The 24,228-nt window shown below is 37.5% G+C and overlaps 2 protein-coding genes and 1 pseudogene across 3 annotated transcripts; 2 read left to right on the top strand and 1 right to left on the bottom strand.

The window, feature by feature from the left end:
* Positions 1–5,389: 5,389 nt before the first annotated feature.
* LOC127455348 (probable G-protein coupled receptor 132) lies at positions 5,390–15,839 on the top strand. 2 transcript variants are annotated; one of them, XM_051723167.1, is made up of 5 exons: positions 5,390–5,433; positions 11,214–11,255; positions 11,408–11,504; positions 11,605–12,187; positions 13,804–15,839. In XM_051723167.1, exons 3-5 carry the CDS (start codon positions 11,495–11,497, stop codon positions 14,153–14,155), a joined length of 945 nt encoding a protein of 314 aa, XP_051579127.1. In that variant the 5' UTR covers positions 5,390–5,433; positions 11,214–11,255; positions 11,408–11,494; the 3' UTR covers positions 14,156–15,839. The 2 variants fall into 2 exon arrangements, with proteins under 2 accessions (XP_051579127.1, XP_051579138.1); XM_051723178.1 differs by lacking the exon at positions 5,390–5,433 and having other exon boundaries at positions 11,093–11,255; positions 11,387–11,504.
* On the top strand, positions 6,168–8,570 carry LOC127415823 (UDP-glucuronosyltransferase 1-2-like; annotated as a pseudogene).
* Positions 15,840–19,595: 3,756 nt separating the features above from the next.
* On the bottom strand, positions 19,596–21,526 carry LOC127455470 (cornifelin homolog B-like). Its single transcript, XM_051723401.1, has 4 exons — positions 21,414–21,526; positions 20,887–21,009; positions 20,420–20,574; positions 19,596–19,862 (listed from the first exon to the last, which is right to left on the bottom strand). The coding sequence occupies exons 2-4, from the start codon at positions 20,981–20,983 to the stop codon at positions 19,740–19,742; spliced, it is 375 nt and encodes a 124-aa protein (XP_051579361.1). The 5' UTR covers positions 20,984–21,009; positions 21,414–21,526; the 3' UTR covers positions 19,596–19,739.
* Positions 21,527–24,228: the final 2,702 nt, after the last annotated feature.

Raw genomic sequence — 24,228 nt, 5'->3', positions numbered from 1 at the left:
GTAATATATATATATATATATATATATATATATATATATATATATATATATATATATATATATATATATATATATATATATATAATTGCAATTGAATTTATTCAACCCTCACAAGTCAGTAAGGATTTACAAAGGTAAGCTTTTCTGATGACCCAGAATTTTTAAACTTTACATCTATATCAGTTGAGTGACACATTCAAAGTCATAGTGTGAAAATATAACCTAATATTTGTAAATAGCAGGATTTTTTTAAAAAGCCATGTCATAATTATTCAACCCCTATTGCATGTAGCTGTTTCTTAAATATGTAAAGCTACACAAGTAATTGTTTTAAAACAAAATTCAGTCATCAATCTGCAATAGCACTTATTTAAGTTTTAAAATTTAAGTTTAGTGTTGTAAGCAAAAATGTATTTCTATGCAAAAGATGCAATTAAAAATAAGCTGTCTCAAAAGCTAATAGAGGAGATTATTTCATTATACAAGAAAGGTCATGGCTAAAAGTAAATTTCCAAGGCACTTCAATTTCCAATAGACAAAGTTGGCAGTACCATTCATACATTTTTTAAATATGGTACAACAGCAACCTTCTTGGGGTGGAAGAAAGCAAAACTTCACCAAGGGAAATGTTGACTTGAATATTCAAAAGTAATAGGAAAGAAGTAGGAAAGACCTGTGGAGTCCTGGAAGAAGGTTTTATAGACGTATGACACTAAACTGAAAATGAGTTTTAGACCCATGGGTCAGCAGTACGTCTGGAGTAAGATTACAAGTTTATGACAAGAATGACACCATCCCCACAGTCAAGCATGGAGGTGGGTCAGTCCTATTATGGGGGTGTTTTGCGGCTGCAGCAAACGGCTATCCTGACTATGTGACTGACACCATGGATTCTTTCAGGTATCAGGCCATTTTGGCATGAAAAATGTGAATTGTGTGTAAATTGAAGCTCGGTGATCACTGGACTTTCAAGCAAGACACTAACACCAAGGATACATCCAAGTTGTCCAAAATCTGGTTCAGGGATAGGTCATGGAATGTCCTTAAATGGCCCTTTCAGTCCATCATTAAAATCTCATTGCGAACCTTTGTTGGGATTTCAAGGAAGCACTGGCAGCACAGAAACCAAAGAATGTCAATGAGCTGGAAGCTTTTGCTCATGAGAAATGTGTAAAAATTCTAATAGAGAGGTGTCCGAAGCCTGAGAACACTTACCTGAAACATTTATTTGCTGTTATTTGGGATAAAGGATGCTCCACAAATGATTGACTTTGGGGGTTGAATATTTTTGAATATTTACTATGAATATAGTTATTTTTTATTTTAAAATTTTGGTAAACTGAACTCTTTGTTCTCAAAATCACTCAAATGTGTATTAAAAACGTACTTTGACTGTTTACTGAGGTTTTAGATGATGTGTTTTAATTCACATCACCAGAATGTATTGCTGGTCAGGGGGATTGAATAATTTTGATTGCAACTATATATATATATATATTATTGATAGACGGATTCATTGAACAGAACATACACTATATTGCCAAAAGTATTCGCTCACCCATCCAAATAATTGAATTCAGGTGTTCCAATCACTTCCATGGCCACTGTGATACTGTGATAGGATGCCACCTGTGCAACAAGTCCAGTCGTGAAATTTCCTCGCTACTAAATATTCCACAGTCAACTGTCAGTGGTATTATAACAAAGTGGAAGTGATTGGGAATGACAGCAACTCGGCCACGAAGTGGTAGGCCACGTAAAATGACAGAGCGGGGTCAGCGGATGCTGAGGCGCATAGTGCACAGAGGTCGCCAACTTTCTGCAGAGTCAATCGCTACAGACCTCCAAAGTTCATGTGGCCTTCAGATTAGCTCAAGAACAGTGCGTAGAGAGCTTCATGGAATGGGTTTCCATGGCCGAGCAGCTGCATCCAAGCCATACGTCACCAAGTGCAATGCAAAGCATCGGATGCAGTGGTGTAAAGCACGCCGCCACTGGACTCTAGAGCAGTGGAGACGCGTTCTCTGGAGTGACGAATCACGCTTCTCCATCTGGCAATCTGATGGACGAGTCTGGGTTTGGCGGTTGCCAGGTGAACGGTACTTGTCTGACTGCATTGTGCCAACTGTGAAGTTTGGTGGAGGGGGGATTATGGTGTGGGGTTGTTTTTCAGGAGCTGGGCTTGGCCCCTTAGTTCCAGTGAAAGGAACTCTGAATGCTTCAGCATACCAAGAGATTTTGTGGGAACAGTTTGGGGATGGCCCCTTCCTGTTCCAACATGACTGTGCACCAGTGCACAAAGCAAGGTCCATAAAGACATGGATGAGCGAGTTTGGTGTGGAAGAACTTGACTGGCCTGCACAGAGTCCTGACCTCAACCCGACAGAGCACCTTTGGGATGAATTAGAGCGAAGACTGCGAGCCAGGCCTTCTCGTCCAACATCAGTGTCTGACCTCACAAATGCGCTTCTGGAAGAATGGTCAAAAATTCCCATAAACACACTCCTAAACCTTGTGGAAAGCCTTCCCAGAAGAGTTGAAGCTGTTATAGCTGCAAAGGGTGGGCCGACGTCATATTAAACCCTATGGATTAAGAATGGGATGTCACTTAAGTTCGTATGCGTCTAAAGGCAGATGAGCGAATACTTTTGGCAATATAGTGTATATCGGGCCAGTGGGGGAACTCCCTGCAGAAAAAAATTAAAATAATAACAATTATGTCATAAATTAATTACCACTTGCTTGATCTAAACAGAATTGGTGTCATTTTAAATCTGGACTTTACAAAGCATATAACTGATCCTACAAATTCTTAAATAATGCTTTTTAATTAGCTGACAAATTAGAAATGTTTTGTTCTCATTATTTGCATATTTGTTATCACAACAACTTTATTCAGAGTTGGTAAACACATCACAAAGATGAGATGTGTTATATATCATTGGAAAGGTCTCAGTTAGTAAATGCAATGAGCAAATTTGTTTAACTCAGAGGCCAAACTGCAGTGAGTATTAGTGTATGAAATTCCCACTGACATACATAAATACAGTATAATAAACAGTCTTATTTCATGCTTTTCCTAATTACTTCCTGAAACATACATATAACATGGACAATGACATATCGTTACTTACAGCAGACTATCCCCATTCAAACGAGCCCAATCACAACATAATATGACAACTAGATCTTGAAATATTCCTTAAAGAGTTTACATGGAAAGATGATGCACAAAAGGGTGCTCAACACACATTGCGTGTGTGTCTGTGTGTGTGTGTCTGTGTGCACACATGTCCGAGGACTTTGTGTGCACAAACACACATCCACGTATGTGCTCATCTAAAAGATTTGAGATGCTCCTGAACACTTAATGTTTCTGTATTTTGTAGTCTAAACCATTAATTTCCAATGGCCGGTCACTTTAGATTGGGAACACCACAGGTGTATCAAAGTGAAATAAAACCAATAATATTTTATGAAAATGATCTAAAAAAAAAAAAAAAAAAAAAAATAGCAACTGAATGGCCCTATTGAAGTACTATGTATGTAAATACCATAGTACAAAGTACCATTGTATTACCATCTGATACCATTTCTCTGTACGATATAACAGCAGAACTTTTCTTTTTTGTAAAGATAGAACTGCAAATATGAGTAAGTGCTTTTTAAGTATAGTGATGAGAATAAGTATAGTGATAACAATGAATGAAGACTAGAAAAGTGAATCAAACTGACATGTGAAAGGGGCAAGTGTCAAGATGTGCTGAGCTGTCAGGTGTTTATAAATTCTCACTGTAGAGTTTTTACATCAAAGGTAATATCTTTAAAATATGTTAATCAAGTCCCTATATACTGTAAAATGTTAAAATTCAGATGAACAGAATGTACCATATTAATACACATATTAATATGCAATTGATATAGTCCATATAAAAATGATTGTTTAAATGTAATGCATCCTTAAATACAGTATTTGCTATTTTAATTAATTATTGGTTCTTACAGTTCAGCTTTCCATTTACAAATAATGAAAATCTTCCCATCAAAATACATAGGGTATGTTGTGTTCTCTGCACAACAACAATAAACCTCAAACCAGGCAGAGCAACTTACAGTATTATGATGTGCTTCTCCATAGGGGCAAATAGCATCCGACTGTGTGTATGTGACCTTCTGCAACATTTGCTCCTGGTGCCAAATAGCAAGGGAAATAAAGAGACGATGTACTAATCTCATGGTTATTAATGCTCAACCTGCTGCCATAGCCAAACCCGATTATGACAACTCAGGTAACAACAGTGGAATTTTAGATGATGACTTCATGACCTTAGTCCACTGTGGGATGGAATATGAAGAAGCTGGTCTTTGAAATTCTCCAAGTGAATTTTTTCAAAAAACTGTTACTGATTTGGAGCAGTACACACTGACAGACCCATCCAAGTTGAGACATATATACTGTATGTGCAGCTACACACATATTCAATATACATATACAGTACTGTACATTTTTTAATAAGTAACATATATTTAAAAATAAATTTAGTAGAAGAAAAAAAGACAAACAATATTTTGCCTATTGCTTAAAAAAATAGATTTTATACTCTATGTACTACATTAATATTCCAGTACCATAACATTGCCTATCAATTGTGTCATTCATCCTTGTTAAAAATAAATCTCTTAATTGTTGTTGGGATTTTTGTTATTGTTGTTCCTATTTTTCTTTTCTTTTCTTTTTTTTTTTTTTTTGGCTATGTGGCAATGAAGGTGTTACCCACAGTAGTTTGAAAAATGTTTCAAAATATGAGAAATCATTAGGGTGTAATTGTCTGTGAGTTCCAAATATAACATTAGTAAGTTTTCCCAAATGCAGAATGTTTTTGTATCAGGTAATATGCACTATTGAAAGTAACTAAGGAAATAGGAAGCTGTGGCTTTGTGATAAAGTCCACGAAGTGAGTCATAGCCTGTATACATAGTTACCAATTACACCTGCTTTTGTTGCTTTTGGCAGCTTGCCTCCTCTTTTAAAACTCTCACCACAGTAAACAAATCCATAAGAATGCACAAGTCTTTTCCCAAGATAACTCATGTATAAGTTGCTTGTATTGTGCTATTATGAGGTGATTTACAGCTTGTTCGCTTCATGGGCTGCTGTGCTATCTAATAAATTAGCTGATTTCTGCTTTCTCACTCACCTAAAGTTCTGTCCAGAAAATAATTGAGCATAAAATGTTAAAGTTGACCTGGTATACTCTGTTGTTTTTATTATTCAATAAAATTTGATTTCTCCCAGCATGCATGACCTTTTAGGAAGTTCAGTTCGTCTCTGTAAGTAACCGCACTGTCCTCATACGCACTTTGAAATCAGCAGTAAGTGTTCTAGACACTGAGCATCACACACTGCAAAGTCAGTGCTGTTGGCAGAAACAGGTAAGAGCTTCACATCTCTAAACATTTGCATTTCTGCGTTTTGCTATTTGTTTTCAGACTCTACTAACAGTTAACAATATTTTTGCACTGTCCATAAGTCTGTGTAATGGTGTTGAGTAAAGTGTCATGTGAACTAAAACCTATGTGCTGCATTAACTTTGCTTATAATAGCTAATAAAGCACATATCTCGGTTAAACCCTTTTTGTAGCGTATATTATGGGGGAAAAAGGTTAAAAATTGCATACCTGCCTACAGTACTGCAACACAGCACAACACTCTGGAAAGAAAGAAAATGTCAAGTAATTTCATGATTTTTGGCTGGATGCATTGTGAGAATACTTAGGGTTAGTAACAGTTCCTTGGTAACAATAACTTATAGGTTAAATGGCTTCCTTAAAATGATCTCCTTTGTCAAAGTTGTGCCTGTGCAGCTCACAGTAGCACTAATGGTGTTTGTAACAGGTAAAGGTGGGCAAGGAGGAGGTGGGACCCAGCTGAACAGTCAACATAAAGGTTTCATTGTAAAACTCAACTTAAAAAAACATAAAACAAACATGGACACACACGCATATTCAGAGTAATATTTAACCAGATTCTTCTTGCATACTTCTCTTATTTTGACACCGTAATACATGTAATACAAAATGGAATTTTGGTCAAATACATTCTATTTTCTTTGTGTAAAACAATGTACAGTACAATATGCACCAAATGGTTATTTATATATGTAAATATGGCCGAAATGGAGAGCGCTAACATGGTAGATGCATTTAGAAAAATTGATAAAACCTACCATTCACTATAAAAATACTATATTCTCGCCCATTTTAAAGGCCATGTTGAGTTGCACAGTTGCAATTATGCACTCATGGGCAATTTCCAAGTACAAATCTTAAATTACGAGCATGTGAAGGCAGCATTATTCTCTCTCTGTATGTTTCTCTAACTCCGGATCTCTGCAAGGAAGAAAAAACAAGAATAGAAATTTTCTAGTAACAGTTAATCCAGATCTCAAAAACAGTACTAGTCAGAAATAATGAACTGGGAATTGTATGATCCAAAATACATGTTTAAACAGAGTAACAGCCAAGTGATTATATTGCTTCCAAGCATGTATGAGAAAAATGTACATCTTTGCATTGCAACAAAAGGTTTGATAACAATAATGATGATAGATGTGGTTGCAGTAATAATGACAGTATTTATGTCAACAACAATTTTGATAATAGCAACAGTGAGTGTAAAACAAAATAATCTAATGTGCAAACTCTGTGTGCTGCTTTGACTTTTTACAAAACAGATTAAAGATCTGTCTATAAAGAAAAACTGAGAAACTGCCCTTCCCTCCAAGAGAAACTGATCCAGGCTGTTTTCTGGCAAACAAAAACATGTGTGAGCAGGGAGTTGATAGCCCTTCCTAGTCACTTTAATATTAATAGATTAATAGAGTGTTTAAGGTCATCTGTTCTGATGAATACAGATGTTTAAGCTAAAAAAAAAAAAGAAAAAGCACACACAGTGACATGGCAGACAGACTGGGAGGGAAAGCCAAAGGAAGGAGCTGAAGGGGACGCGGGGTTAAAGGCATGAGCTGACTAAGGAAGAGAAACACTTTCCTAACTGTAAGGATCCTGGGCATTAAGACACTGATGTAATAAACTGTAAACACTAGAGAAATGCAAAAAACAGTTTATTTAGGATTTCAAAATGGCAGCGAGATGTTGGTCTGGGTTGTAGTGTCTCAAAAACTGTGCTAAAAATCTGTGCCAGATGATTTTAAAGTAATGTCCTGAGAACAGTTCCATATTCAAACTCTATCTCTCATGAGTGCTTTCTGTTTACATTTACATTTTGGACATACAGTATGTGCAATCAGAACAATGTATATTGTATATGAGAAATGTCAAAATATGTATTTCAGAAAACATCTCTGGCTGTTAAATTGTAAACCTCTCTAAACAGGTAAAAACAACTTTCTGCACTATCATGTCTACTCTTTGTGGTCTACTCTTTTCATGGTGGAAATATCCTGGTGTTTCCTGAGGTTTCCTTTCCTGCTGAAGTTCTGTTAGACAGTTTTCTCCATCTTCCCATGGTTTACAATGTACATTGGCTAAATGCAGGGGAAGCTCACATGGCTCCATCACCCCCGTCCTATGTCCCAAATGTATAATTCATTGCTCAGTGACCAAATTAACTTCCTGCAGAGGACAGAGAACTCCTTCATGAGCGATATATCATTCTGCCCATTTACAGCAAACTAGAGCGTCACCTTCCAACGGGCACAGATCTTCTGTCTATACAGCAATCTGCTGACATTTGGTTGATGAGAGTGGATTTTGTTTTTGACTTTCCACGCCCCACCATGCCTAATGTGGTCAACATGGATGGCTTTTGATGTCAACCAGTGCAATCACTTCCTGTGGGACTTGAAGTGTTCATGCAAAGCTCTGGGGAGCATGGAGTAGTGATCATGTCCTTAGGAGCGATGGTTGGTGCAGTCCCTACAGAAATCATTGAGGTCAGTGCTACTGTCTTTGCTGAGATCCCTCAAAAAGTTGTGTGGAGATACCACGGGGAGCGACCCTTGTCTTTGGGAAACAACACCTTACTTCTAGAATGGTTCCCTCAGAATTATCTCCTGGGCCATCCAAAGACTCGCATGTTTGTGTCTCATGGAGGAACCAATGGAATCTATGAGGCTATTTTCCACGGAGTCCCTGTCTTTGCTTTGCCACTCCTCTTTGACCAATTTGACAATGTCCTGCGACTGCAGGTTTGAGGTGCTTCTCGAGTCCTTCGTGTTGCAAAACCTACGTCAGAATTCCAAGAAGCCCTCAAAGGCATCCTTGAGAACCCTTTGTATAGAGATAACATCCAGAAACTTTCAGAGCTGCACCATGATTGACCATTGTCTCCTCTCAATAGTGCCACTTTCTGGATTGAGTATGTGATGAGACACACAGGGGCACCACACCTTCATTCCGAGGCAACTAACTTGCCTTGGTACACTTACCACAACCTAGATGTGGTGGCATTTCTGCTGACCATCACACTGATTGCACTCTGGGCCTCACTGTATGTGTGCAAGCTTTTGTGTCACAGGAAGTCATTCAAAAAGAGTAAGACGGACTGAATTGATCTTGAACACAAATTTTATTTTATCACAAAATTGAGTGAAGCACTGAAAGTCAACACATTTAAATAAATATGCAAAATTTAAATCTATAATAACGTAAAATAATAAAGGATAGGTAGAGAATGCAGCATGTTATAGTTTCCAAATTATAACAGCAAGTACCACAACCTTATTTTAGTGTTTAACAATATATAATGTTACCTTAATACACTGATTAAGAACTTTATTAGGCACACCTGTACACCTACTTATTCATGCAATTTTCTAATCAGCCAATTGTGTGGCAGCAGTGCAACGCATAAAATCATGCAGATACGGGTGAGGAGCTTCAGTTAATGTTCACATCAACCATCAGAATGGGGAAAAATGAGATCACAGTGATTTCGACCGTGGCATGATTGTTGGTGTCAGAAGGGCTGGTTTGATTATTTCTGTAAATGCTGATCTCCTGGGATTTTCACGCATAACAGTCTCTAGAGTTTACTCAGAATGGTGCCAAAAAAAAAACAAAAAAAAAACATCCAGTGAGTGGCAGTTCTGCAGACCGACACACCTTGTTGATGAGAGAGGTCAACGGAGAACGGACAGACTAATTTGAGCTGACAGAAAGGCTACCGTAACTCAGATACCCACTCTGTTCAATTGTAGTGAGCAGAACAGAATCTCAGAATGCACAACACATCGAACCTTGAGGCAGATGGGCTACAACAGCAGAAGACCACGTCAGGCACTTTATTAGGACCCAATAAAGTGCTCAGTGAGCATATTTTTATTTATAACAGCAAATGGGTTATCAACAATTACATTGGTTGTGACTATTTTAAACATGTACTGAACTCCTGTACTGTATAATGGACCATCTTTGCTCTTTTTTCCTGCATTAAATTATTTTAAACCCTATGAACTGTACGCATTACTATTTAAAGTGTCTTGACCAAAGTATGCGCACTTCGTATACGTTCATTAATCAACATAATCTAGTGCCTATAAAAAAGCCAAGAGAAGTCTATTCCCAGCCTAGCCTTAATGTTATTCCCTCTTCCACTGTGAATGAGTTTCAAATCATCATTAAATGTTTTATCGACAAACTGCTTTTTTCAGTTCTTATCCACTTCCTGGTTCCACTTATTTGAGGTCATGATTTCTTTCCTCCTCTCATTCAGTTACCAAATGTTCCCATCTGTACTCTAAGGTTGTCTACTGTTAGGAATCCCCAACATTCCTAGAGCACTACACACACAATGCATGTGAAAGTACACACACACACACACACACACACACACACACACAGGGTTGGGAGGGTTAGTTTTGAAATGTATTCCACTACAGATTACAGAATACATGCTGTAAAATGTAATTTGTAACGTATTCTGTTAGATTACTCAAAGTCAGTAACGTAATCTAAATACTTTGGATTACTTCTTCAGCACTGGTAGATTTTTTTCACTTGTTTTGACTATAAAAACTCTGCCAGTACAGTAAGACAAAATACATGTTAAAAATACATTCTCTGAAAAACCTAAATATCTTATGCAGTGTTGTTTCTAAAAAAAGATCAATCAAATTGATCTTGTTTTAAGGATTTTTAGATATTTTTACAGGAAAACAATAAAAAATTATTATCAAGAATTAGATTTTTGCCCTGATATCAAAGGTCTTACTAGAAAAATGAAATTATGATCCAACGTGATTTTTTTTTATTTAAAAATATGATCGTGCCTGGTAACGTGCATGTAAAATGGCTAGAAATAGAATTTTAGCTTAGTGTAAAGCTGACAATTTACACAAGGTTTATTTCTATTTCTTCTGCTCCAAACTTACTTCAAACGTACTCCTCTGTCTGCTCGTATGAATGTAACACATCATAAGAAAGTGTTTCACCACTGTTCAAATGCACTTTGGATCGCATCATTTATATGAATAAATGTTTTCCATCTGAAAGGACTAAATATTAAATGAAACAAATGACAATAAAATGCAAAGTAATCTCTTCAGTAATCAAAATACTTTTTGAATGTAACTGTATTATAAATACCAATGATTTAAATTGTAACTGTAGTGGAATACAGTTACTTATATTTTGTATTTTAAATACGTATTCCCGTTACATGTACTCTGTTACTCCCCAACCCTGCACACACACACACACACACACACACACACACACACACACACACACACACCACACCACATATATGAAGTCATACTTCAAAGGTATGATCAAATTTTAAAATCAAGAAAACCAGAGCCAGTGAGCCTTTCACTTTCAATACCAGGTGTGTATCATAAACCGTATATAAAAATTTAAAATATATATGGGGTATATATGGGGTGGGGCATACTGTAGGTTAGAGGGATGTCACAAGGGTCATGGAAATGACTATAAGGGTGTAACAGCTTGTCTCTCAGTGGCCCTTCCGTCTGAAAGAACAGTCAGGACTCTCTCATATCTCTCCCTAACATAATGGCCAGCAAGCAGGAAGGTGTTTTTGTTCTAAAGGAGAAAGGCTTCAGGATGTTGCTGCTCCAAAGCAGTAGAAGTGACTTCCTGCTGGGGGAAACGATCAAAAAGCCAGACAAGCCCCTTGTTGGATAGTGCAAAACTTTCCATTCTAATTCGTACACTTTATACACATGTAGAGATGCTGTACATACAGAACACGCCCTCCAGACCCATTTGAGGTGAGTCACCGAGACAATTTATTTTCCTAATAAATATAGGTATATATTGTAAGATTATTGTACACACTTTACCGTTCACAGTTGATTTTGTAGTGGCACTATGCCATGTGAAATTTCTGTGTTGTCATTAGGTTTCTTGATGATTGTCACAGGTTACTGGAGAAACAAAGAGGATTTGTGAGTGGAGTGGAGAGGTTTAGAGATTCAAATGTCAAGGACAAGTCAAAGCCATAGAAACCATGCTTTTCAGTAAGTTACCATTCCTTTGCATCATATATTTTAGAGATTGTTAACCAAGATTTTGAATAACCTTGATGTTGTTTGTGTTCGTTTTTCAAATTTTCCCCAGACCTGAGCAATGGGAGCTGCCAAATCCCTCTGGCAAATGACCGAGTTGGTCTAACCTACATCTACAGCTTTGCCTTCTCTCTGGGTCTCCCAGCCAACCTGCTCTCCCTTTGGGGACTTTACCAGCTAGGCCGGTCTGGTGTGGGCGGCTGCCAGCTGGTTTATATACTGAACTTACTGCTTTCGGATCTTCTTCAGCTACTTACCTTGCCTCTTTGGATCCTTTACCTGCAGGGAGACCACCGCTGGCCTTACGGGTCTATGACATGCCAGTTAGTGGGCTATGTCTTCTACGTTAACCTCTATGCAAGTGTCATCTTTCTTTGTCTCATTGCCCTGGACCGCTGTCTCGCAATCGTGTACCCTCTAAGCAGCCGTGGTGTACGGAAGGTGCGAGTAGCAGCATTCTCCGGTGTTGTAGTCTGGACTTTGATATTTCTTTTCTGTCTGACTGGCCTCTACCCATCTGTCTTTGAGCCCCAGAGAGAACTATGTCTTGAGCAGTTTCCCATAAGCAACAGATATGCTTACTTTAAGATTTCCACAGTAGCTTTAGGGTTTCTGATGCCCTGCTCTATACTAGGGTAAGTAAAATCATTTATGGACATGCATGTCTTGGTGGGCGTATAAGTGTACCTGCATGATATTGTTTGTCATAGCGTTGCACCGTAACCCAGTGCCAAATACTTAAGCTTCAAAATGTAGGTGGTACCACAGTGTTTTTCAAATGGTAGTACCGTATTTAGAGTAATACCTTAATAGCCGTTGTATGTATGATAGTAGTTTAATATTCACAGATAGTAGTTGTCTTCGGCTAAACTGGAGATTCACTTTTCGACAGGGCTATTTCTAGCTATAAAAGGGTTAAGTGTCCGTTTAGGGCAACCCAGGGAACCAGGAGGCCCTGGGCGGCTATTGGTACTCAAGGGGTTCCATATTTACAGTAATACTGTAATAACCATTGTATTTGTAGTAGTAGTTTAATATTCACAAACAGAAGTTGTATTCAGCTAACTAGAGACGCACTTTTTGATAGGGCTGTTTCTAGCTATAAGTGGTATAAGCAACTGTTTAGGGCTCCCAAGGCATCAGGGGGCCCGGATAGCGATTGGTACCCAAGTCTCCCACCCAAGATGTACATAGACAGACAATTAAAAAGTAGTGCAAATGGAATTTAAGACCTCATCGTCTTCCTTCAGTCTATGAAAGTGTTTAACCAAACTAATTTGCAATGCTGAAAGTTGCAATGTATTGCAATGAAAGTGAATAAATTAAGACAGAATTTCAGAACTACATTCTTTTTGTATACAAATATTCTATTATTTAATGCAATAGTATGAAGTATGAAACTGTAAAGCGTGTTATGGTGATAATTTAGTGCAGTGGTTCTCAACCTTTTTTTGATGAACGCCCCCCTACTTCATTCCCTTAGAGCTGAAGTGCTGATATGATAATATTTATTATCAATCTATTTCTCCCTAAAGTACAGTTAGTGTTATTATAGTAAATTCAAGGGTGGTGAATTCTGTGCCGAATTCAAATGGTTTCCGCTTCTTGTGCCTTTGCTTCTCACTGATTCTCTCAAAGCTGCGTGTTTAAGAGCTTGAGCTTTAAGAGCTTTGCGCTCGCGCTGCTCTGTCCATTGAGCCGTATCCACCTACAGAGCCATACAGGTGCTAACCAGATACTTCAGATGCGTCGCTAGAATTCAAAATCAGATGAACCATGGTACAAATGCATACCAACCCGTATAACTGAGAACAGCTGATATACTACAAGTCAAGATAAACATTTTAATGCAAAGAGGAACTTGACGATAGATTTGATTATTATGACTGATAAACGCCCCCCATTTATAACCTAACGCCCCTCTCTCTACTAATTTGCTCTCAGCGCCACCTGCCATCCTTTTAACGCCCCCTGGGAGGCGGTACCGCCCCCATTGAGAACCCCTGCTTTAGTGGGTAAGACATTATTAAGGTATCGTGTCAACATTAGTTTGCCATTCACTCATGAAACATGTCGTTTTAGCACAGAGACCCAGGAATGAATTAACATACCAAAAAAAAAAAAAAAAATGCCATTACAAAGATCACAAACACAGATAAAACATCTGTCTCTTTAAAGGAATGTAACTGTACAACATCACAACTATTGTATATATCCATCACCTTTTGACCTTTTTTCCTTGCTTTTTCAGGTACACCTCAGCCCGAATTGGCCGGACTCTACGGAGCTCCCTGTCTGTCTCTGATCACGAACGCCGCAGAATTGTGGCGACCCTGATTGTCATCACGGTCATCTTTATTGTCATTTTTGGTCCCTATCATCTGTTGGGTGGCTACAGATTTGTCATGCTGCTTCTCACAGAAAATGAGAAGGACCAGTGTTCAGTGGAACTTTCCCTCTACCTTTACTATCGGATCTGCTATGGTCTCACCAGCCTCAACACCCTTCTAGACCCTCTTCTGTATATCTTTCTTTGCAATGATGCTCGTCAGGAGCTTCGCAAATCTCTTCTCTGCCCCTGCACAGGTCATAGGGTGCACTAGTATCACGCATCACAACTTTTTCCGAAGGCCTTCTCAACCACAGCACTTATGGTTAGCCGCCTCGTGCAGATGCTAATCAGAGATGGAGGTTTTGTGAAGCATGTGCTGAAAGCCAGCAGGTATTTTCACACATGACGTGAAAATGTCTTATCAGACTGAGCTTTGACAAATTGCTTGTTGCCACTGTAATGACATCAGTGGAGTCATTAAGACATGGCTGGTATGAGATATCGGTATGTTCTCTGGATCACTGTCGCTACTAGGAACTACATGTGTCAGAGCTCCGCCAGCAGCATCTTCAGTTCAGTGTTCAGACTTCTAGGCAGCTAGATGAGATTATAATCAAATTCTGCTGTGCAGATGAAGGAATAGTTCACCAAAAAAATTTAAATTCTGTCATTATTTACTCACCCTCGTGTCATTACAAAACCGTAAGACCTTCTGACATGTCACCATATTTGATTTGTTTTTCTTTACAGGAGTTTATTTCAGTCTGTTTATCAAACAATTGATTGTATGCATTCAAAAGACTTGGAATATAACACAAGTTGCGTGGACTACTTTATTACACTTTTGGGAGCTTTTTTAAACTTTAAAGTGAGTCACTAAAGACTGCTATTTTATTCAAATTAGCAAATGGAATATCCTTTAAAATATATCCTTTTTATGTTCTGCAGAAGAAAGAAGGTGTTATGGGTTTAGAATGACATGAGAGAATGTATCTCTACTGAATTCAGTTGTAATGTGTTTTGTCCAACACCTGTAAAAATCTGTTCTATGCTCTGGTCTGTCTTGCTGCTGTTTTTGTATTGTTTTTGTATTGTTGTACACTGGAAGCTCCTGTCACCAAGACAAATTCCTTGTATGTGTAAGCACACTTGGCAATAAAGCTGATTCTGTCATGGCTGTCAATCTCTAGCGACATTGAATCAAATCAAGGGTGTCACCTACTGGAGGATATATGCAAAGGCATGCCAATGTATGCAGTCAGATCAAAGCAAGTTTGATCAAGCAACAGCAACTTTTTTGATAGGACTTTGTAATTGTAACATGGCAAAAGATCCAGACTCCATGCCTGCTCTTAGGTGCATTTGACCACTAGAGGCCAGTGTGTTCATTGTTCACTTCAGCAATATACTGGGTTTGTTTGCATATCCATTACTACTTTTGCCATGACAAATGCTTCAAACAGTAGTATGATACATTGTTGTCACGTGAACTGATTACAAGCATGCTTACAGTAAATCGATCAGAAACAAAAATGGTTATTTTGCATTATTAATCTAATTTTGTGAAAAGTGCCTAAAAATGTGTAAACTTGCACATGCCCATAACTTATTTTCAGCAGAGCTCATTCCGCTCCAACACACATGGTTGTAATTAGCTGTTTCAGGGACTGGGTCTATTTTGACATCAGATATGTACATTGGGTTTTTTTTTGTTACATTTTATGTTGTTTAGAGGATGCTTATTGGATTATTTTTGTGACATTGTTTCATTGCGTGTTACACTGATGAGGATTTGTTTTTGTGTGGGTGACACTGTGCACCGTCGATACATGTTTATTGGCCATTGCTCATGGAAGGGCCACTCTTGATGAACTTCATGTGGCCTTCTGTTTTACCACCTGTGTTACTATGTGAGTTGAGTCTCAACAAGTCACTAAAATACACATTAAAATAAATAAAAAACATCCAAAACCATATCCTCAGATATATGTATATACAATAAGCATACACCCACACCTATCATACACAGGGCCAGGTACCCCATATTAGTCATTGTTAGCTGGGACACAGACCCACAGTGGCCAGCTGCATAGCACTGAATGCTGTCTTGTTCTTTGAAATAAATAATAATAGAAGCATCAGTAATCTTATACCAGAAGTTTCATTCCCATTCAAACTGAGAGGCCACAAGTGGATCTGAATAATAATAATAATATAAAAAATATCCAAAAAAAAAAATGTAATTGATATTTTTGCTATAACTGAGAGTTGCACAATTATTGTTGGATAAAAAAGCAGTACGATGCCAACAAGGCTTTGAGAGTTAGATTACAATCTCTTCAATGGCATGCATGGTATAAACCTGTAAAAAGCTCCTAGATCACGTCTGATTTTCCACAACTGATTTTCTGGTTTTTTATGTCTACTGAATGTTCTTGGAAAGATTGTTTTATTTAATGTTTTGTCCGCGGAACGATCCAAAAACACTTTAAACTGCAGTACAGGTCAATGAAGAGCCTGTATGTCTATCCCTCACAGCCTCGTTGTCATTCCCATCAAAAATCTAAGAAGGCGCTGCTGTGAATTAGGTCTATGATCACAAGTTATCCCTTTTACAGGGATACATACAGTTTATACCAATGCATTTATCTAGTATGAAATGTAGCATAGTGTGTGTTAAATTTAATATGTGGATTAATGCAGCTATATATGCTGATTTAACCTATCACTAACAGTACAGAAACACACATATACAGAGTAGTTTTCCTTTGTGCTGATCACTAGTTGTTGCAGAGCTAATGGCGTGCTCCTGAAGGATATGTTTATTATTCAGGCACTGCTAAGGTTTTAAAACCTCAAATTTTATTAATTAAATTATTTGACATATGAAAAAGCTCAGAAGCTAGCCCTAGTTAAGCGCCTAGGAAAATTCTCGGTGGCTAGCCCTAGCCCAGATAGCACACGCACTTCTCTGAGATGTCTGTTTGAGATGTTTTCATCTGAAAAGCATCACATTCTAATATCTGCTAAACATCTTAAAAAGATCAGATTTATATAAAAATTATGAATGTCTTATTGACATAAGAGGAAACATTTTATAGACGTATTGCAGATGAGCAAACAACCTAAAAAATATGTCTTCCAGATGTAAACATACACATCAAATAGACGTCTGGGTGATGTACGTGTGCTATCAGGGTCACAGGTGGGAAAGAACAATCAAGAAGGATTATTAGCACTTTAAAGGTACGTTACCAACAACAACACATTGTAGCTCACATAAAGTATTACATTTGACATGGTTTACTTAAAAATAATAAGATGCTGTCTAACAGGAACACCGGAGTATTCAATATATGAGATCCTACAAACAAGAGTATGAAAGCAAGCTTGCATGCTGATGCTGACTGTCTCAAGTCCTGACTGGTTTATGCAAACAAGATAAAGAATGCTAATGTTTAAAGTTTATACAGCATTTATATATGTGGACAAGAGGTAAAAATACTTGATTAAAAGGCCAAGACTAAAACAGAAGAAATTTAGCCTGCCATTACACTACACTTCAGCCTTTAGCTGGCCATCAGTCTGTATAACTTCACTAATAAAACAGTGGGAAAGATATCCTTACAGTTCCCAGATTGCTTTTAAAGTAGTAATCAGAATAAAACCAACTGAAAGTAGTTTTTTCTTCTTTCTATTCATCTTGGAGACGTAGCATTACTTTTCTTACTAAGCGCTCTGATTTCCACTCCTTTGTTTCTTCACTCATTTTGTAGCAACTAATTATACAATACAACTTCACTATGGCTGTGAATCACAATTTTTTTTTTTTTTAACGAATTAATCTTGCAAGTAATCAAAGAACTTGCAAGAAATTGCTACGTCATCATTATTTTGATTATTTAAATATGTACGTTAAAATGTTCTTTTTTTTTTTTCTTTTTTTTTTTCGGATAGAGTTAATTAGATACATGTATACAGGTATAAATCTTCGATACAAGTATATGTTTACATGCCATAAAATCAATGAACATGCTGTATTTAAAAGTTGGGCAAAAATTGATGGTGTTTCCAGTTCACTTTTTTAATAATAGGATCAAATGCCCAGATTCAATTCGTTCAATTCAAGCTTTACTGGCAAGATAAACTTAAGTGTATATTGCCAATGCATTATAAGGCAATTTACATACAGATACAAATTGAATGCTGAAGTTTAATTTGCTGAAGTTTAAAATCTCGAAACTATTATTTTCTAGTTATTAGACACCGATATATGCAAATTAAGAGTCTTAAGTTTCTGGTGTCCATGTAAAAAATGCTTACTGGTTCAGACGAGAGAAAATTAACCATGGTTTTACTGTAGTAATATTGTAGTAACCATGTTTTTTTTTGTTTTTTGTTTTGCTGAAAACCATATTTTTTTTATCCTAAAGTTACTTCTTTTCTTTTTTTTTTTTTTTTCATTTTGAAAAACTATAGGCATATAAATACAGTTTAGTATTGGGGTGGTCATCGACATTGAGAATAGACACATAAAGGGTTGGGTCCTAACTAGCATCATGATCGCCAGACAGATTCTTTTAAGGGGTTGGAGGTCGGCTGGAGTGCCCTCATTTCAGGAGTGGTGCTAGGAGATGGGGAGGGTGGCGGCCTTTGAAGAAGGGTATTTTAGAATATTTTAAAATTGAATTTGTTTATGGAGAAATGGGGCGAATATCTGACGTTGCTGGATGTGTAATTATTATTATTATTATAATATACAGTACTGTGCAAATGTTTTTGGCACTTGTGAAAAATGTTGCATAGTGAGGATGTCTTCAAAAATAATGTCATAAATAGTTTTCATTTATCACTTAATGTCATACAAAGTCCAGTAAACATAAAAAAGCTAAATCCATATTTGGAGTGACCACCTTTGCCTTTAAAACAGCACCAATTCTCCTAGGTACACCTGGACACAGTTTTTCTTGGTTGTTGGCAGATAGGATGTTCCAAACTTGGAGAATTCACCACAGTTCTTCAATCTGTTTAGGCTGTCTCAATTGCTTCTGTCTCTTCATGTAATCTCAGACTGACTCGATGTTCAGTGGGGGGCTCTGTGGGGGCCATGAAATCTGTTGCAGGGCTCCTCGTCCTTCTATTCTAATCTTTTCTATTTGCAAAAGTAATGTTTGGGAGTCTAACATTTATATTTCCTATTGACATACTAAAGCTGAAGATATAAATAACCATCTTAAGGCAAATGCTTTTGTGAAACATCTTATGTGCCTAAGACTTTTGCACAGTACTATATATATATATATATATCTTTTTATCTTTTATCTTTTTATTTTTGTGTGTGTCTATAATCATGTGTATATACTCATATGTGACCACAGGGATGTTTGTTGGGGGTCAGGGCGGGGTTGGGGATTGGGAGGGGGAGGGGTGGTTGTGGGGTTTAAATTATGATTCCATATATATATGTTTTGCTCTTGTAAATATGTTTTGTGGGAATCGATAAATAATGTTAATTACAAAAAATAAAGTACATACACCCACTGTATAATGCTTTTTTACTCTAAGTAGTAAAAATAAGCAGAGGGCAACATACTCTCCTGTAAAAGCAATGTAAATGTAAATTATGTTTTTTTTTTTTTATGGTGAATGGTAGAACTTTTTATACAGTAGTAATTTTTCAACAGAACAGTGCAAACACACCAGATGTCCATCAATAATCAAACTTTATTTGTTCTTTTCATTAACAGATACAAATACATACAGTAGGTTCAAATCTAATTTAGAAGAATGACAATTATTTAATGTGAATACTACAAAGTAATGAGGAAAAATTAGGAAGTTGTTCATCTTTAACTTTATCTTGCTTGTCGGCTGGCAAGTGTGACAGTTTGTTCACGGGTGTCCATTTCTCGTGCCATCTGACACCAGACGCAGGGACCACAGAAGATGGAATGAATTAAGTCATTACATATAGTTCCCTAGAAAGAGAGAGATACAATATCACCCTGTTCTTTGACTGCTGAAAGTGAAGCAGTGATCCAAACACTTTGTTACTAACTAGGCAGTTTGCCAAAAAAAATCTATGGCAGTTGCAAGGACACCACAAACAACTTGCCTTTCTCAAGGCCACATGTTTTGCAGTGCACAGATCAAACTGCGACCTTTGTAAGCTTATTGTTCCTGAGATTCAAAGTGCCAGCCTTCACCATAGATGACAATCTCTCCATTGAAACCATCAACATTTATTCATTTTCTTAATAGGAAATGAGAAATATATCGAGACCGGGGCTAGTTGTCACTCAGGGAAGTTGTCACAAGTGATATTTCTCAGTAACTATCCACACTATTAACACAAGTAATTTAGAAGTTATTTTTCTCTGTTTCAGCGTTGGCATAATTACTTCATTTTGTCTTTATATTCAAGTGTATATATACAGTATATAGAATTGGTTATGGAGATTTTCTGTGTAAAAGCCCACCATTGTGAACTAAAATATAGCACTTCAAAAACACTAAGAGTTCTACTTGTTCAAACCTGGATTCCGTAGCGATTGCGTGCTGATACCCTCATGGACAATGTTATTGGAGGAATGAAACCAGATCCATCGAGCAGAGGCAAACACAAACACTCGCCATAATTCCGAGCCGTCACACAAGCAAAACAGGGAAAGCACCAGAATGCAAAGCAACCTATAGGGAATAATACTACTGTCAGTGATAAGAATGAAGCATTGCAATTCACGATGGTGTGAAATAGTTGTAAGCAGCATGCAAATGCCTTCACATCACAGGCCTTTTTATATGCATTTAGAAAAATGGTATACAGATAGAATTTTGGCACTCATCTGGCTTAGCCTTTATACACACGTTATAATATACATCGCCATGATGATGTTGCGGTCTTAAACAATACAAATGCATAGTGATAAAGTGACATTCTTTAAGAAAATTGCATGCACCACCACAGACACACAAAAATACACAAAGTAGAGAGAGACTCACAGCTTTTCATATCGTCGCAGCAGTCACAGATTCCAGAACTCCATTGGTTGGCGGTGTGTGTCATGACAAAGGGCTTGGGCTGCTGTTGAAAGGCCATCCTGTTTATTGCTTTTGTTATTATTACTGCAAGAGACATGAGCACACACGCACATACAGACACATAAACACAGTAAAAAAATATCAGGTAAATATGGCACAGCAAATTAAAATATTGACAGTTCACTGCCCACAAATCAAACTTTGAATTCACGCAAACACAATTAAATCTGACAAACCAATCATAGCATAAACGCTGTGCTTTTAATAATTTTTAAAGTAAAGACTACATCAATTATACCTTAACAGTAGCCTCCAACAAGTTCTAAATCTTTCTGCATTCTTTTATCTGATCAGAATGTTTGTCTTTTGTAACACTGATATTGACTCATATAATTTTAGTAAAAGAATACTTATAATCTTATTTTGTGATTGTAAAACATGTCAATCATAAGTAAATCAAATTCAATAATTTGAATAACTGCTCTTACCTGTGTGTGAGAATGGAGAAGGAAGACACACTTGTGTTCAGTCACACTAAAAGAGACCAAAAGATGGAAATTCTGTGTTAAGATATGCACACACAAAGACACAAGTAGGTGTGCAAGAAAAGTGCTTTCTCAAAGTCACTGGTCAGGCTAGTTTTACCTGTCATTAGGAAGATGCCACCCACTGTCCATTAAATATTCTGTATAAACTCTCATGCAATTTAGATTAATGCATTTTAAAGTATTCTTATAACCGAATGCACAGAATTATTTTTCACACCAGTTGATAGTTTCTTTATCCCTTGATAAAACTGGATATTGCCATGGAAAAAGCTGTCATCAATTTAATTAGCATGAATCAAGCTAATAACTTAATACTCCCTTTATTAGTCTATTTTTATTCACTTAGTGCAAATTCAGAGAATGTTTGAGGAAATTAGAAAAGTAATAAAAAAAATTGTTTTGTTGTTGCTGAAAATGAACAAGCATGTGCATATCCTAAAACAGCTGTTAGGAACGATTCATTATAATTAATATAACTGGTTTTAATTAGACTGTATTGTGAAAATAAGTTATGATAAGAATGGCTGTCAGTTTGTGGTTTATCATCCAAAATCTCCTTAATCTGCTTGCATAGCAGATCTTTCATTCAAACTTCACAGAAAAGGCCACACAGAAACCCCGAAAAACTACATTCCTGAATAAGCGCAATAATGAAATGTTAAATAGGGGCATAGTATTACTACAGAATGAAGATTCTTTTGTTCATCACTAGTATGACTGTTGTGTAACCAAGAATGGCAACATTTTGGTAGCCTTAGTGTATACAGAAGGCATTCATTAACTGCTACTAAACACACAGGTTTGGGGGGGTATGCAGATGTCAGGGAAAAAAAAGAAAGCTTTTGGTTGTTTCCATAATCTGACACACCCATTTCAGGTTTTGAAGTCTCTACTTAGAAGCTGATGGGTAAAATCAGGTGTGTCAGGTAAGAGGGACATCTAAAATATTCAGTTACTGGGGTCCTCCAGATTGAGAGACACTAATAGAATATACATAACTGGACAGACCAGTTATAAGCACCTGCACCTAGTTTTTTTTTTTCTATCTGTGGACCTGTAGCTTTGTCTGTTGCAATATATATACACTATATTGCCAAAAGTATTCGCTCACCCATCCAAATAATTGAATTCAGGTGTTCCAATCACTTCCATGGCCACAGGTGTATAAAATGAAGCACCTAGGCATGCAGACTGCTTCTACAAACATTTGTGAAAGAATGGGCCGCTCTCAGTAGCTCAGTGAATTCCAGCGTGGTACTGTGATAGGATGCCACCTGTGCAACAAGTCCAGTTGTGAAATTTCCCCGCTACTAAATATTCCACAGTCAACTGTCAGTGGTATTATAACAAAGTGGAAGCGATTGGGAATGACAGCAACTCAGCCACGAAGTGGTAGTCCACGTAAAATGACAGAGCGGGGTCAGCGGATGCTGAGGCGCATAGTGCGCAGATGTCGCCAACTTTCTGCAGAGTCAATCGCTACAGACCTCCAAAGTTCATGTGGCCTTCAGATTAGCTCAAGAACAGTGCGTAGAGAGCTTCATGGAATGGGTTTCCATGGCCGAGCAGCTGCATCCAAGCCATACATCACCAAGTGCAATGCAAAGCGTCGGATGCAGTGGTGTAAAGCATGCTGCCACTGGACTCTAGAGCAGTGGGGACACGTTCTCTGGAGTGACGAATCACGCTTCTCCATCTGGCAATCTGATGGACGAGTCTGGGTTTGGCGGTTGCCAGGAGAACGGTACTTGTCTGACTGCATTGTGCCAACTGCGAAGTTTGGTGGAGGGGAGATTATGGTGTGGGGTTGTTTTTCAGGAGCTGGGCTTGGCCCCTTAGTTCCAGTGAAAGGAACTCTGAATGCTTCAGCATACCAAGAGATTTTGGACAATTCCATGCTCCCAACTTTGTGGGAACAGTTTGGGGATTGCCCCTTCCTGTTCCAACATGACTGCGCACTAGTGCACAAAGCAAGGTCCATAAAGACATGGATGAGCGAGTTTGGTGTGGAAGAACTTGACTGGCCTGCACAGAGTCCTGACCTCAACCTGATAGAGCACCTTTGGGATGAATTAGAGCGAAGACTGCGAGCCAGGCCTTCTCGTCCAACATCAGTGTCTGACCTCACAAATGCACTTCTGGAAGAATGGTCAAAATTTCCCATAAACACACTCCTAAACCTTGTGGAAAGCCTTCCCAGAAGAGTTGAAGCTGTTATAGCTGCAAAGGGTGGGCCGACGTCATATTAAACCCTATGGATTAAGAATGGGATGTCACTTAAGTTCATATGCGTCTAAAGGCAGATGAGCGAATACTTTTGGCAATATAGTGTATATATATATATAAAATAATAAAAAAAGGGACATTTTCAGGGAAACAGCTATTTCACCTATATACAGTGTATTCCTCCCTTGAAATCTGTTTCAACATTTCTCAAAACAGCTGGTTTTACACATTTCTTTGTTTGGCAAAACACCATATGATACAATACTGCATTACAATACAGTGTTGTTTAGGTTGGCAACATGTTATACTATAGATGGTTTGTTTTTACATTTAGATTCCTATGAAAGATTACAACAACTCACAAATAACTATCTTCTTTTGTCATGGTTAAAACATATTTTTTTCTTTAAGAACTTTATTGGCTAGATGCACGTCAAGAACTCTAAAATATATGAAATGTAATTAAGGGCAGCAGTCTGCTATTAGCCCTCACAATATGTTGCAGGTCAATTTGACCCATTTAAATATT

Source organism: Myxocyprinus asiaticus, chromosome 2 (genome assembly GCF_019703515.2).
Source record: "Myxocyprinus asiaticus isolate MX2 ecotype Aquarium Trade chromosome 2, UBuf_Myxa_2, whole genome shotgun sequence".
In the NCBI taxonomy this organism is placed as follows: domain Eukaryota; kingdom Metazoa; phylum Chordata; class Actinopteri; order Cypriniformes; family Catostomidae; genus Myxocyprinus; species Myxocyprinus asiaticus.
The sequence above is the reverse complement of the archived record's forward strand: the minus strand, read 5'-3'. Positions and strand labels throughout refer to the sequence as shown.

Bases quoted from the DNA above. Each gene is read 5' to 3' on its own strand.
- LOC127455348 (XM_051723167.1), top strand. The intron at 12,188-13,803 runs GTAAGTAAAATC...TTGCTTTTTCAG, and splicing joins ATGCCCTGCTCTATACTAGG to GTACACCTCAGCCCGAATTG.
- LOC127455470 (XM_051723401.1), bottom strand. From the start codon at position 20,983: ATGGCCTTTCAACAGCAGCCCAAGCCCTTTGTCATGACACACACCGCC. The intron at 20,575-20,886 runs GTGAGTCTCTCT...TATTCCCTATAG, and splicing joins CTGCGACGATATGAAAAGCT to GTTGCTTTGCATTCTGGTGC. The intron at 19,863-20,419 runs GTTTGAACAAGT...CTCTCTTTCTAG, and splicing joins GCAATCGCTACGGAATCCAG to GGAACTATATGTAATGACTT.